Here is a 16,583-nt window from a genome sequence, read left to right as displayed (position 1 = left end):
TGTCCGTTAGCACCGTTTATTGACTGGTTGCTAATGAAAACACATCTCATCTGCTGTCATGAGTACACATGTAAGACTGTTGACTCACTTGTTCTTTTCTCTACATATGGATGGAATTGTCTTTTAAGGGAGTTTGCAACCCTCAGGCCCTGATTCAAAGTATTTAACACAATAGTGGGTCTGTTATTCTAGAAGAATAGTCTGGTTTCTCTCTAGAAATCGTGAAGAACTGCTCTGTAGGACGGTACCGAAGCAGCTCCAAAGCTCAAGAGAAGTTGGACTGTTAATTACTGGTTTATCATGCTGTGTTTGTTATTTTCTGTCCTTGTATACTTGGCTTTAACGCTGTCAATGCAGAACACTCTGGAGTTGCCCACAGAGCCTCTATAGTTGTCCAAAACTGTGTCGCTAACGTCCCTTCAGACCTGTCAGTGGTGTGTCCTTCGGGCGTGTGCAGGTTACAAACACACAGCATGTTGGGAACCTTCACTGGTCTGCATGTGCTCTTGGAGGAGTCAGGAAGCTACGGGTTTATGTTCAGACATTCCTGTCACATTAGAAACACCATAAAACACACACACACACACACACACACATACACACACACAGACACACACACACATACACACACACAGACACACACACACATACATACACACACACACACACACACACACACACACACACACACACACACACACACACACACACACACAGACGCACACACACAGACACGCACACACTCATTTATCAGGCTGTTCCTCAGCACATGCTATATTTCCACACCAGAGGAGCTGCTGGGATGTTTAGTGTCTCCATGTAAGTCTTTCTGTCTAGATTATTGACCACTCATAAAACCACCCTTAATACTTACATACATTAAATAAAACAACAATATGAACATCTAATTGACTTCTAGGCTTGATTACTGCTGTTCCAGCCCTAAAATGTGAAGTTATAGGAATTTCCCTGTGACAGCATAATTTAGTCAAAGAGGCTAAATTTAACCTGGAAAAATGGCAGTATGGTTTAGTTTTCGGACTGCAGCCAGATTACACAGAGGCGTAATGGGTTTGCTGTGCTGCCTGGAGCAGACTGTGTTCGCTCTGTAATCTGAGTTTGTGTCAATCAGATGCCCACAGAGAAGGCCACAGCCCCAGCCTCGGGCAAAACAAAACCGGTTGGCCCTTTTTTCTGCCGCGTTGCCATGGTCACTGTTGCCACAGTCAGTGTTACCACAGTTACTTCCTTGCAGGGCAGGCTGGGGGGGGTGGTGTTAACTACATCGCCATTGTTGAAGGTTTTGTTTCAGAAAAGAAAAGGTCACATGCCAGCTTTATAGCCTCTGCAGCGCATTATCACGAGCAGGCCTACGGGACAACATCGCCTCCGTGTGGACAGTTTATGCTGTTGCCAACACCAATGGTTCCTCAGAGGATGGGAGCGATGCCACACCTCCACACAGCAACATTTCAGGAGAAAAGTGCATTTGCGTTTAATCGTCCTTGTAAAAGAATTATTTCAGTGCTGTTAAAACAACTCGTGGTGTTTACAGGTATTCTTTAAAATATTCAGACTTTGCCAAGATGAGAGACAGCTTTCCTTTTCAAGATGGAACATAATAACACGCACAAACCACAAGAATTGCAAGGCCTTGTACCTTACAGCAATGTATTATAATCACACACATATCAGGAGGGGATAATAGCTTTGACAAGCTGGTAAAACTGAACTGCTGTACTAGTTGTACGAGTTGAAGCAAAGAAACCTTCGACTCTGTAAAAGCTCTCCTGGATATGTCCTGCCCTGGTCCACAGCCATAGAGCCTAGACCTGCTCCTGCCAAGTTTACTTCACTCCCCAAACCTAAACCCAGCAAGGTGGAGAGCGTCAGGGTCAGGAAACATGGATACGGTATAAGTTTTAGCCTACTTGGTGCTAACCAAAAGTCAAATGCCACACATCATCACTAAAGTCATTCACTATCACTGATCAAAATGTTAAGCGCTACATGACACTGCTAGACTGTTGATGGTGTCTACTGGTAAGGGGATATGCAGCAGTTTCTGTGGCGTTAAGACACATTTTAATAAGCCACATCCGTTGAAGAAGCTACACCACTGAATCGCCCTCTCTCTCCACACGGATCTGTGTTCTTGTCTCTTTCCTTGGACTCAAGTTTGGACCAGCAGTTGGAGAAGGCGTGTTGGGCCTGGCTGAGCACAGCGTACCTTCTTGTGTCTCTGGGAAGGGGAGGTTGGGGTAGAGCTGCTCAGATCCAGGCTGATCACAGACGTCGCCTCGGACGGAAGAATCATGTTGTCCTCCGTTTGGATGCTCAGCTGGTCGAAGCTCCTGTGAGCAGGACAGGGCATGAGCACAGGGCATCAGCAATATCAGGTGTGAACACTAACTAAGACCTGGAATTGCAGGTGACAGCCCTCACAGAAGCGCGAGATGCATTCGGCTAACCTTTTCTCACCCTAGTACCCGTGTTAAACACCTGGATGGATATGGAAACCTGTTTTAAAAGCAGCTGGAGTAATGTGGGTTGCTTAGGCTACCACCAGTCACCAATAACAAATGCTTAATAAGGTCTATATCAAGTTAATATTTTAAGTGACTGCCACTGTGAACTGAACACATTGTACCTTCTTTTAGCCTGTGATTGACATGAACCTTACACTTTTATTTTAGCTTAATGATTCATATTGTTTGAAATGATGATATTTGACATTCCTTCTTTAAAGGTGTGTCACAGGTGTTTCAGAAATTTTCTAAGGAAAGCTGTCACACATTTTACATTTTAAAACAACATTCAACAATGAGCAAAATAAATTTGATGGCTTGTATGTTTAAAATGTCACTTCTATTGTACTGTTTTATTTACTGCATTCGATCTCATTCCCATCACTGTAAAGGACGCCTTACATAACCATTCGTCAATTGAAAGCCATGCTCAGTAGAGGGCACTGGAAGCTTGTTGATGTGTAAAGCACTGCTGTTCTCTGTGGAAGTTTACTGAGGCGTTTCGATGTCATGCTCCTCTGACTGTTTGGCTGCGTAGGTTGAATCAATCCTTTGGACTGGAACAGTGCCTAATTCCTGATGACTTCCACTCTAGGAATTTCTTTATAGCAGTTTAATCCTAACTCTGAATTAGCAGAATCACAAGAGTGTACATGAAAATCCCTTTGTTGAAAATACATATTATTGCTATGTATTATTGCTAGGTAATACAACTGTTTTCCTGTAAAGAGCTACCAGGGCCTCTTAGGAATATTTTGGTTGAATTTATACGGTCGTACGCCGACCCTCCATCCGAGACCACAGACACTATAACAAAACGAGAAATAAAAACTCTAACTAAAATCCGACAGAGTTTGCTGAGAGCACGGGGCTTTAGGTAAGCCGAGCTGTGCGTTAGAGCTGAAAAGCCCTCATCAGGCTGTCCAAGTCTGGCAAAAAGAACAAGTCATCACGTGCGTTTAATGCAAGCTGCAACACCGAAAACCATAGAATGTGTTATCGCAGCAAAATATTGGAATAAGATGCCCCCAAATTAAATGTCAAGACAAGTCAATACTTCAGTCGGCACGTAATTACTTAAATGACATGTTTGTGTGTTTGGTCCTTGAAGCCAATGAATCTCTTCAGAGATGCGTTTCTAGTCTTAGAGTTAAGCATGTTCTAACTCATGAAAAACTTTACTGCATAAGGTGACTCAAGATAATTTCAACTTTTTTGGGGGGGTGCAGTTTCACTTTGAACTTTTTCCTGTTTTGGATCATATACAGGCAATGGCTTGTCAACCTGTCTAGCAGTGAAACACCGAATAGGCGCCATACATCCCACCAGCAGTAGCAATTTAAACCTCTCATTCCATCATTCGGATACCTTAAAGGAACTTAAAGGAACTCCAACGGCATTCTCTGTTAGAATCATTTGATGGCAGCACATGTTGAATTAAATTCAATTAGTTCAATTATAGCCTAGACCCTCACCCCTCATGGGAAACGTTTTCCTGTGTTTATGTTGCTGTGTTCAAAAGCTTGTGTTTAAAAGCTTGTGTTCAGCTCTCTAAAACCACCAGTGTTAAATTAGGAAACAAGCCACTCTGGTAAGTAAATACATCCTTTGAACTGGGAAAGTGGTTAGATAATGACAGGGGTGTAACATAAACTACTGTCGAATTTCAACTGCTGTTTTTGATCAAGTCTCACTTTAAACTGAAAATAAAAGCATGATCTTTAAAAAACTCTTTATTAGTGTCCTGTACCATGCACACTCTCTTTGACTCAAACACGGCTCAAACTTTATTAATCTACCTTAGCACACTCTCTCTGACTCAAACACAGCACAAACATGGCTCAGTCACTCAGTGCCATGCCACAGTGGTCTGGTACCGAAATAGTTTCTTGCCAAATGGCAGACAAAACAGAAAAGCTACTCTCAGCACTCTGTGAATTACAAGTGTAAGTAACAGAACTTCTTTAAAAGCTCTCGTGATTCCCTTTGAAGGAGTCTCTGTTTTTATCATCCCACTCTGTGAATTACAGATGTAGGTAACAGAACTTCTTTAAAAGCTGTCCATGTTCCTCCTAAATGACTACATGACTCCTCAGATGCTGAAATGGACAAAACAGTATAAATGCTGAACAACATAAGACGGCCCTCCCATAACCACCCGGTTACCCCTCGATTACATGGTAATCTCTGACAGGTTTCAATCAGGACACAGAACATAAACAAAAGACCAGGTGAAGCAGTAATACACAGGGCAAAGCTGTAAGAACATTTCGCTGTTCTTTCTATCCACACGCATATCTGAGTGTTATTCACAGATTTGGATTAGTAAATAAAATAGGATGGTCTTAATGATAGAACACACCCACACACGCACATAGAGCCTGCTTTTGTCTGTATAACTACAGATACAGTCAAACATGGATAACTGCTGATGCCGGTTTATAAGCGCGCGCACACACACACACACACACACACACACACACACACACACACGGGTAAGATGCGAAGTAAGCAGAGTTGTGAAACAAGGGCTGGAAGGAGTCCAGGCTATGACTAAGGCTTTTCCAACCATGACTCACCCCATAAAGCTAGCAGGCACATGCAAGCACAACCAATCCCCACTAAGACCTGGTGGGACCTCACCACGGCATTGGCGAACACACAGGCTTTTGTTTATTTAAGATTCTGGCTTCCATGCGGTTGACTACTCCTGCAGACCAGAAGCCATCAAATGCTTGAGGAACATTTCAAATCAGCTAGTGGACAGAGAACCAGGCTCTGGCACTGACAACATGTTACCAAACCGCTTAGACTACCCAGACATCCAACGGACTTGGTCATAATACTCTGTGCAGTAGTACCTGCATGCTGGCATTATTAATCAAAATGTGATCTAGAGTCTTGCTATCTAGATAGAATATCAAAATTCACTAAATATAACGACACAAACGCTACTACATACCATTTACAGTTAAAGAAATAAACACACGCATATAAGTACACAGAGGCTATTTCTGCTATTCTACTTTTATCACTCTTGTACTGACCACTTTGTTAACCCTTTGCTCACTTTAACATACAAACATGAACGTGCACACGCATAAATATGTTCCCACTCATGCACCTGTGAGCAGTAACTTAGAGCAGTGGAGCACAAGCTTTTTCATTCCGTTATCCTTATTTTGGAGCAGTGCGGTTGCCAGAAACACAACTGGAACACAAGCGCTGTTTCAAGCTGTTTTCTTTGGCAGTGTTGTGGGTTTTTGAGCATGGTTTGGGAAGATATGCACATGCTCTCCTGTCATGTCTTCCGTCTTTGTGCACCTCGGGGAAACCATAAGGCACATGACAATTGTGCAGGCGGCAGTTTCACGCGCACACGCATCAGCGTGACCACGTGCAGGTGACCTTAGAAAGGTCACAGTAACGTTTAAAGTCTGACACATTTTAGATTTTGAGGTCAACACCCGATTTTCCATATTTCACATAATCACATTTGACAGAGGTCCCATTATATACTACACCGAACGGTTTGGCTCAGGAAAAATGAGGACAACAATAGCATCTCCGTTCAAAATAGCATAACCATGTGTGAAAATGTGATTTATAAAACAATGAGGCTGAGCTAAAACAGTGTAAAATCCTGAATTGTCTGATATAAACCTTACACAAAACACGAGACCCTCAAGAGAGACCAAGGAGATATCAAAAAAGACCAGTTTTTAAAAAACTTTCCACTGTTTTCCTTTTTTCGATACAGCGTTGAAATTGTTATATACAACTTGAAATTGTTACACTTTGCTTGCACAGCTGATGAAACACCTCTGTCCTAAACATCTTTTATCACACGCTTACCAAATAACTCAAAGTCCTAGTCTGGAACAGAACTACACCCATACACCCACCCCAAGACGTGCACTAACGCCCCCCACAGTTATCCTGAGCAGTGTACCTGGTATAAACAATAAGAACATTGTTAGTACTCAGAAGTATACATTACTGCAGTACTCACACGAGAAGCCGTGGAGAGGGCAGAACCTGCTCTAAGCACAGACTGACATAACAATATGGAATTTTTTTGAGACCACTGTTGCAAAAAAACAAAAACAAACTGGGAATTTTTTAAAAGTGCAACAAGTATTTTTAGATTAGTTTGCTATACACTGCTGGCTTGCTGGCGGTCAGGCACATGCTGTGTCATGTGACCTGAAATGGAGCCAACCTCCAATGTTAAGATAAATACAAATATAAAGCTTCACAACACATCAACCTTACTGCCGCCTATCACTGTCAGGGAACTCTGACATTTCCAAAACCTAAATGTTAAAAAAAAGAAGAATTTATTGTATCTTTAAGGTATTTACCACTGTAAAGGACCAATAAAATGCTCACCTACAGATAGTCTAGGAAACAGAAAGCCTGACTTACTGTAAATGTGCAACAAGAGAGTCTTTGTTTCACAGGCTTCCCACGATGGTAGGGAGTGTGTCCTAACCTGCAGAGATGTTCTCAGATGGAGTTGTTTTAGGATCTGCTGGTCTGGATATGCCAGCTCCACACATCTCCTTTACTGTAACCAATATGTATGAGTGGTGGGAATGTCACTGTCCATACGTGCAACTCTTCAGCTGAGACAGTGTGTGTGTGTGTGTGTGTGTGTGTGTGTGTGTGTGTGTGTGTGTGCATAGTCCTAATAAGCAATGTAAAGGCATAAATACTGTCACATTTATATCATTGAAAGTGAAAGTTGATTGATTTGGGGACGATTGATTTGCAGATTGTCTGTGTAAATTCCCATATCTCAGGAAAACACGAGCAACACAGGTCAACACAGGTCATTTCACTGTCCAAACAAGGACCCAGTGCAGTCCACTTTGGTCTGGCAGAGAAAAGACAAGGCAACACTACAAAGAGGGTTTGTTAAGTTAAAAAAGTGGAGGAGAATTTGTGTGAAAACACAGCAGTAGCCTGGAGCATTGGAGCCTGATCCCAGCAATGGAGTGTTCCCCGGAGAGCATCTCCTGTCCCATCCAACACACCACACAGCCCTCAGGACATCAGTCAGAGCAGAGAAATCAAAACAAAGACAAATGTCAGTCTCATCACTTCCCCTATATGACCTAATGTGTGTAATTGTAGTGAATGTACACTGTAATATACAGTAGATTATCATAAATACCTTTGAATTTAGTTGATATAGTTGACCAAACTATTGTCATTGAGCTCCGGCCCAGATCTGCCCTAATGTGTGTCATTGGTCAGGTTATGAATACTTTCCCACAACTATTCATTTCTATTTGTCTATTTGTGAGATAATTCAGTGTTTATAGCGATTTACTGGATGACAGTGCACACAAACACCCGAAGCTAAAAACAAAGTCTGGTCCTGAACCATGTGGTTGTCACCAGAGATTTTAAAAATGAGTTCAGATGATTACTGCATGCTATCAGGATTATTTAATTAGCACATTCCGCTTTGACAGGGTTCATTAGTGTGGCCGAACCAGACCGGCCTCAAACAGGTGAGAATAACACACTACTGTGCATGTTTCTCTAGAAGTTCACTGGACTGTCCAAGTATTTATGCAAACTAACCACATTGCGTATTTTCATTGTCACATTGAACTGTTGCATTCTCACCCTGAAGCCTTAATATTTTGAATAGTTTCCAGATGACTTTAATAAGTCAAATACATAATGAATTTATTTGCTTTGAGGTGGTTTTATATTTGAGGCCTGTTTATATTTTAACTGCTGTTTGTTGATCAGGTCTGACTTTAAACTGAAAATAAGAGCCTGATCGTTACAAACACGTCTCAAACACGTATCAAACGCGTCTCAAACACGGCTCAAACGCGTCTCAAACACGGCTCAAACACGGCTCAGTCACACAGAGGCGCACTACCTTACTGAGCTTCTTCATTAATTGCCATTCACATGCTCCACATTTGCCACCTGTGAGAAAGGCAACACCAACAAGCCCAGGCATGTCTGTTTAGACCCCAAACACCTGCATTTCCCTGCTTCAAAGGTCCCTGCGCTAAAAACATGTTTCCTGATTAGTCAAATGGAGCTGGCAGGATGTTTCCATAGCCTGACAGGAGCAGAGACACGCAGGACAGGTCCTACAGACACAACAGGATCTTCAGCCTGTCAAAGCCGTGCCGACATACATCACAAAGCCCTGGAGAGTTCATTGGTACACACAAGGCCATTTTTCCGAGCATTGGTCTGGATGGGTTTTTTTGTTGTTGTTTTTATGGACAGGTAACAGGTTTATCAAAAAAAAAAAAAGAAAAAAAAGAAAGGTGTTCATTTCTTTGTTTGTAACAGACTAACCTGCACATTCACACACACCAGTGCACATGGTAACATTTACGAATGGCATTATAACTGTGAGCAGATGAGCTAACACACTCCACCTCATGACTCCTTGTTTCACTATAAGAACAAAACACCACACACTTCCTGTCTTTCACAAGGCATGTCATCACACAATATTACAGACCATGTTTATTTAAAAAGCAGTTGGGGGTTTTTTTTGTTTTATCTTTTGCCTAGGGCCACAGTGGCAGATTCAGAACCGGTTTGGCCTCCCAGTGTGCCTTGCTGAGTTCTCAGTCCCTCTGCACTGGGCTGATATTGTGAACGGATGATGAAGTTCTGGATAAAGGTTTCATTATTCAGCACTATAACAAAAGACTTTCTGCATTGCGTCGGTTTTGGAAACTGAGAAAACTGACATTTTAATAAACAAAAATGCTTCATTAAACTGCCTCAACATAGAATATATATATTTATCTTTGCATATATATATTTCACATATAGAGAATATCTATATTTCTCTATGCACCCCTGTTTTCTTTTCCTCAGTTTGGACAGAGCACTCTCCACCATTTCACTGCGAGTTATACTGTGTATGACTATGTATGTGACGAATAAACCAAACTTGAACTTGAACTTGGACTCAACTAAATCTCGACAACTGCTACTTACTAGGTACAGAGCAGACCTACATAAATAACAGACTGCTACAGCACCTGGCCAGTATCAACAACACCATTTTATATGAACTCTTAAGTATGCTCAGTGTGAAGTTACAGCGTAACAGAATACCTCATTAATCCCACCTCAATAGAACCTACACCTTTGCAATAAATACATAAATAAACCAATGAAATGTTAGTATAACGTTCAGCATCTTTTGCTTCCATGTAAGAAGCAACACTGCGATCTCTGATAATCTGATGCTGTGTTGAGAATTGCCATCGTTGCCATGATGATTTGTCCTAGCTCAATCAATTTAGCCTTTCTCCGTGGCCACGTTCTGACTAGGACGGCAGCTAGTGGTGATATGTATTAAAGTACTTAAAAGCATCACACCTGATAAACCTGTGTCACCTCAACACCCACAACCATGCTGTTACTATAATTACCATAGTAATGTTAATGCTATGGTGAAGATAAGTCTGCCCTCGAAACGATGTCCACACAGCAGTGGTTCTGTGGTCAGAAACTGACCCAAGATGTGCAGAGGGTGTTTGGAAACTGTGCATGATAACGTGTAAGGTGTGCCACTGTTCATTTATAAAATAGGAACCTATCAGAAACCTAGTGAAAGGAATCCCATTAGATGAATGCCAAGTGTAAACCCAAGGTCTGAATGGAGTGGCAGGTGTATATGGTACAGTGCACAGGTGATCATCATGGCAGCCACAAGAAAGCATCAAGTGTAGTCTTGTATACATTTTATGGCATTTATCTGACACTTTTATGCAAAGCAACTTACAGTTCTGACTGAACACAACTTGAGGGTTAAAGGTCTTGTTTAGTGGCCCAACAGCGGCAACTTGGCAGTGGTGGGACTTGAACTGGCAACCCTCTGATTACTAGTCCAGTACCTTCACCACAGAGCCACCAACCCTCTGATTACTAATCCAGTACCTTCACCACTGAGACACCACTGCCCCGTATAGTAAAAGCCATCAGCCTCACGGTCCAAAAGACATTCTAATGTAATGAAATACTACAGCAAAACCAGGAGACACAAACACAGCCCAATAATGCAGGTAAACACACGAGTCTTCACAAAGTAAACAGACAGAGAGATGCACACACAGATGACATCAGAAAGAAGATACAGACAAAACCGACCGGTGCAAATCCGGACTGCAGTGCCAAGGAACCATTACGTAGCCTACAAAACACCAAACAGAAAAATACTCGACCTCAGCGTACCAGAACCTTCCGCAAAGATGCGTACATTGTCACTTTAAGTGTGCTGCGTTTTAATCCACCACTTTTACTGTTTGTTATGACTCACCCTTATTGTTAAAGGTTTAAAACATTCCAGTGGCGTTATTCTGAAAACAATAACCAGGTCATTTCATTATTTCGAGAAAAAAGTACCATATTGTTATTTTAATGGCTGAAATGTTTTGGCAAACATTACCTTTCCTCCTCATCTACCCTTTCACTGACAAAAGGCTGACGCATTTGTGGAGTAGCTTAACTGGTCTGGAGATGACGGACATTTCTCCGAGACCTCTCTGACAACTTAAATGCTTTTCAGTGTTCTGACCTGTTCGTTCTTACCTGGTAAAGTTAGCACACGTTTGTCAGAGCGCTTCCTTAGAATTTTCAAAGAGGATTTATTACAGAATTTATCATTACACACACAAAATGAATCTTACCCAATTGAAGACAGGTCCTTACAAGTTAAGACATTGTAACCATGTTACTGGTTTTATTGCATTAATTCTATTAAAGTGCTCAAGCCGATCTACTCTATCTAGATTTCATATGCTCATTTAAATCCTGAGGTATTAAGGTTCTGTAAAACAATAAAACTCAAGCATTGAGCTGGATTAGCAGCAGATCAACAAACCTCTCCAAGGTCATGAACACATTTCTTTTTTCTTTTCCTTTATGTCCTTTAATGAAAGAAAGAAAAAGAAAAACTTCAAAAGATTTTGTTGAATATTTGTGTAATTGTTAATGAACTAATAGAAAGTAGACAACAATTAGTAGAAAATAATATGACTAAAAGATTTTGGTAATATTTTGTTACTCCAAATACTTTTCGGATCTCAAGATTTAAATACAAGCAATTAATGAAATAACTTTGGCTCAGGGGACACGTTGGGTTGTTTGAACTGAACGGTTGATGATGTGACCTGGGAGAACCAGAGGTCTGGTAACATGTAGCACACACTCACCCCTGAGATGCTCCACACCTCCTAAAGCAGGTGTGGTTGACAGAGCAAAGACAGTTCTGGCCAAGGAAAATAAGACAACCCCTGAACCTGTAAGATTCTGGCGCACGGACACACACACACACACCAAACCTAGTGAATCTGTTTGCTCTGATTGTTTGTCATGTTGAACCATGTGTTGAACCTAGATGTGCTCTGATAATAGAGATGAATCTAGTGACTAATACAAGTTATGATGTTTGTTGTCCAGGTAGCTAAAGGTGGAGCATTAACGCAGTTGAATTACCCAGAAGGCCACACTTCTCAGACACCATCACTACTTCCTCTGTGTTAATTCAAGGTTAATATGACAGATGAGGCCTCTACATAGCTGAGCAGAGTACTAGCAGGACTGTGCTGGCATTTGTACACTACTGCACGTAAGAAAACCGTCCACCGTTACAGTCACTGTCATTTTAATGCACTGAGTAAACTGCAAAATCCCAGGAGATTGCCATTAAAAATCCTGTTAATTCTAATCTGGGTCAAGGAAACCGCATTTGGACATATTAGCAAATGTGACCATGCTGCACAAAATCTCAGCACTAATTACAACATGCTGGACAATACATTGAGGCATGTTTTATCGCGATATGACACCGATTATGGTTTGACTGTATTATAATGTAACCTGCACTTGATCTGTTCTTGGCCTTTGATGCTGGATTGCACCACATGTTGCAATCGAGCTGAGTCTTGCTGTGGATCTCGTTGAGGTATGTTGCAGATAGAAACACTGAACATCGACAACAACAAACGCAAGCATTATCTTCCTATACTGAAAAGTCAGTGTTCTGAAGAAACCAGACATTCTATGTAGCTTGTGTATTTTGTGAACTCTTTCTATGTAGCTTGTATACTTTGTGAATTTTTTTCTACATAGCTTGTATTGTTTGTGAATTTGTGATTTTTTTTTACTGTGTAACTCTCATGAAGAACATTGTGCTAAATATTGGCATATAAAGAGCTAAATCATCAAAACCAGGCATGCCAAAGTCTGCATGTCAGCAGACTAGGAACGTTTTCCTTGCTAACCTTCCCTTCACAAAGCAGTTCAGTCTGTTTGCAGCTGCAGTGTTTTAATGCGATTGCATAACTGTGCGATACCACAGTGGCCAAGTGGAAAAGATTAGCCTTCGCCCTCAGTTTGAGGGAGAAACGCAACTGCAGGTCCATTTCTGCATTTAACGGCAGTCTCTGATCCTCTGATTTTCAACCCATTACAGTAATTCTGTTTAAGGCCAAGCCTTATCTGGCACCAGACAGTCAGCCCAGTGTTTTTTGATTTGGTCTGTAACTAAAAGTGCTATTACCCCGCCCCGGCTACCTGACAGGTACTCATGAGTGAGACACTCAGTGTGGGTAAGTCTCTGATAAGCCTCCACATGGCTCTGTCATTTGTCAAACTCACAGTAAGTGCATTCCAGTAGCGTGACCGGCTGGCTGCAGATGGGAACATGCAGAGCACAGAGTTCCCCAAAAGACAAAGAGCTGTTTCAGAAAGCACACACCACAAGGGTGCGACCTAGCCTTCTTCCTGCAAAGCTTCTCACAGACAACACTTTGATGCTTGCTGTTCGCTTTGTGCTGAATTCACATCAAAGCATGTCCGTTAAACCAAAAAAAAAAGAAGCAGTTATAATATTACAATTTCAAAAGCACACAGAATTCAACTTAAACCAGCTGAGGCCACGCTCTTGATTACAGGTACCTGACAGAAGTGTGTGGCAGCATGTGATTAAACTATCTGACCTTCATCTAAGCCAACTGCTAATGTACCTATGCAAAAAGACAACGTAGGCTTGCAAGAAACCTTTCAGAAGTGCAACATGTTGGCTCTAGTCAGCATAGCTGACAACCTCTGTCCTCAGGCAAAGCTCAGAGTGTTCAGGAGGTATGCGGAGAGAACCAACACAATTGGCATCCATACAGATTTGGCTTTATTCCCTGTTGTTACCTTGGCCAGCGGAGAACAAAACAAAGCGCTCAAAGCCGGAGCATTTGCAGAGACGTGGGAAAATGTTTGTGTGTGTTTAACAGACACGTGTGAACTAGGAAGTGCTGAAACATTTTTTAATGAAAATCTGTTGGTGTAGTTTGTGCAGGCCTTTGTCACTCAGGGCTGAGTATACCAGGAAATATTTCCTTTTGCATGTCCTGCTTTTTTCATCGCCAAGCTGCCAGAGTCTGTTTATTAGGGCATTTCCAGCTGGTGTGTGCAGTCCCCTGGTGCTGACAGACCAGGCTTTGGGTATTTTTTAATTTTATAGGTGCGTATCGACTCTAGACTGCCCACATATTAAGGCACTGATAAGCAGTGTGGCAGCATGTCCTAAATATGGTAGTCAGGTTTGAATTCCAGCTCTGCCATGTACCTACCGGGGAGGACGATAACTAGGTCAGGTGTTTGACAACTTTTGACAAAAAAAATCCTGGTTTTATCTGAACACACGTGTGTGAATCCTTCTGTTTCTTATTAGTACGTGTTACATTGGACTTCCGTTCCTTTTTGGTGCGCATGTGTTTTCAGGCTTTTGTCTGGTGGCCACTTTGTTCTTGAACAAGGCCAAGGGCTGCTCACTTTCTCCCTGGGGAACATTTGAGCAGTTTAGCCGCTAACTACAGACTGCCGCTACTGTGTCACATGGGTGGACCAAAAAGAAAGAAAGAGAAAATAATTCAATCAATAGACTTTCAATAGACTTTCAAAGCTCGTGTTTGCAGTGATGGCAATGTTTGATTTCTCATTTTCTTGTAACCTGCCAGTATTGTACACATCATACCAGGATAGCTATCTAAGTTTTCCTGAAAGTTCCCCACGTCTCTCCAGGTGTGAATACACTTGTGTTCTTGTAGTGTACTGAGTACCGTTTCCTAACCACGTGGACAGCTAGACAGACAGCTGGGGGGCTGTTATGTTTACACTATAATTCTATTATATTGTGTGTGTGCCACTTTTTTGGCCAGAGACTCACCTGTCCAGCCCTCTGTGGGATGGCTCAGGTGTGTTAGAGTCAAGAGACTCTAACAGGAGAGCAGGTGAAAACCCAGGGTGCATGTGTCAGCACAGATCTGGAATTCCATAGACATCTTGCTTTCGGGACTCACTAGACGCCTTGCTGAGGGATAAATGTGAATAATACTGAGTCTCATGATCCTGAAATTAAGTTTTATTTGTTGGGGATTGGTAAGGACTACATGAAATGCAGGGACTGAATATTACAAGTGAAACATTCCTTGGACATATTGATTGATCTTCTGACTTCAGTAGAGAGATAAGATTACACCTTTTCTCAATGAAGTGTCCGAGCTTCTGCAACTGTACTGCAGTCTGCTCTGAAATCTCAAGTGTCGTGCTGAAGGACCATGTGTGTCAGCGAGCGGTTTAGCAAGCTACCCTCTCGACCTAATCCCACCTGGCAAGGTCCCAGAGCTTCTGGCAAGATCCTGAAGAAGTCAAGCTGCATTTCAGCCCATTCCCCCGACCGCACACACCACCCCCACCCTACCCCCCTACCCCCACCCTAACCCCAGGCAACTCCAACGGTTCTGCCATAGTCATACACTTCTAGAATATTCCTGTCTCTCAGATGTGCATCTGGTGTCTGCTCTGGCAGAAAACTTTGAACAGCAAGGAGAGAATAAGTTTGGCAAAGAGGCACTGCAGGGAGAGTGACTGCACAAATATATTGTGTTTCTCTAAATGACACACTTGCTCACTCTCTCTCTCCCTCTATCACTCTCTCTCTCTCCCTCTATCGCTCACTCTCTCTCTCCCTCTATCGCTCTCTCTCTCTCTCTCTCTCTCTCTCTCTCTCTCTCACACACACACACACACACACACAAGGGGGTGTTTCAGCGGTGTTTTGACAAAAGTTCAAACACTTACTGCTTCTGATACCGTTGCTTGACCGCTTTGCCTTACACACCGGTTCACTCCTAGATAAGTCTCTGTGGGTAGGTTTCTTGAACACTGCTAAAATCTAACAACAGTAACATTTGGGGACACTAAAGGTTGAAGGGCAACCAGCCCTCCATGCAGGTCAGTTTTCTCCATTTCCAAGTCCATCAGATGGAGCGAGGTGCTGAGATCATGCCCACATCTACACTTCATGCACATGTGCACACGCTCACATCCCCCCCCCATCTTTACATGATGTGGCTCGGGTTTTCTCAGCTGGTCCTGGATCAGCCCTATGGACTGCATCATTACAGCAGCAGGTGCAGATTTACAGAGCACTTCTTCCCCAAATCGTCACGTCTGACACAATAAAAAGTGACTACATCCAATACCAGTACACGCAGGAGCAGATGTGGAGAGCTCAGTATTGAGGTGAGCATTTAGCAACATTACAGGCTACAGGCTCCTCAAAGGCTTGATGAAGATTAGGACAGCCGTAGACTCACAACTGAGTTGCAAATTGGTTTAAATGTCAATTCTCCATCCACTTTTATTTAGAAACATCTACACTGCACACACAGTCACATCTTCTACTGAGTGTACAGGTACACACTGTAGTTACTCTGCTGTCATGCACTGTTCCTCAACAGCCAAGGACACCATTCATCACGGGTCAGTTTCTGACCACAGCACCACTGCCCTCTGGACAGTGTTCGGGTGGCAGACTATTTTCACTGTAGCATTAACATTACCATGGTAACCATGGTAACAGCATGGTTGTGAGTGTTGAGGTGACAGGTTTCTCAGGCATGATGCTTTGATTGGGCTACATATCACGGTAAAAGGTAAAGGGTCGGGTTAGGACAAACTGGAACGGTATTCAGTGGGCTGAAAAATACT

General features: G+C 42.4%; 1 protein-coding gene across 2 annotated transcripts in view; it reads right to left on the bottom strand.

Annotated features, from left to right (window-relative positions):
* crybg1a (crystallin beta-gamma domain containing 1a) overlaps window positions 1-16,583 on the bottom strand; it is a 46,258-nt gene that overhangs the window by 26,783 nt on the left and 2,892 nt on the right. For both annotated transcript variants that reach the window (XM_027028771.3, XM_081722264.1), the window contains exon 2: window positions 2,231-2,354. In XM_027028771.3, the coding sequence (XP_026884572.2) occupies window positions 2,231-2,354 (124 nt within the window). The remainder of the gene's footprint in view (window positions 1-2,230; window positions 2,355-16,583) is intronic.

Source organism: Electrophorus electricus, chromosome 10 (genome assembly GCF_041902795.1).
Source record: "Electrophorus electricus isolate QZ-2024a chromosome 10, ASM4190279v1, whole genome shotgun sequence".
Taxonomy (NCBI): domain Eukaryota; kingdom Metazoa; phylum Chordata; class Actinopteri; order Gymnotiformes; family Gymnotidae; genus Electrophorus; species Electrophorus electricus.
The sequence above is the reverse complement of the archived record's forward strand: the minus strand, read 5'-3'. Positions and strand labels throughout refer to the sequence as shown.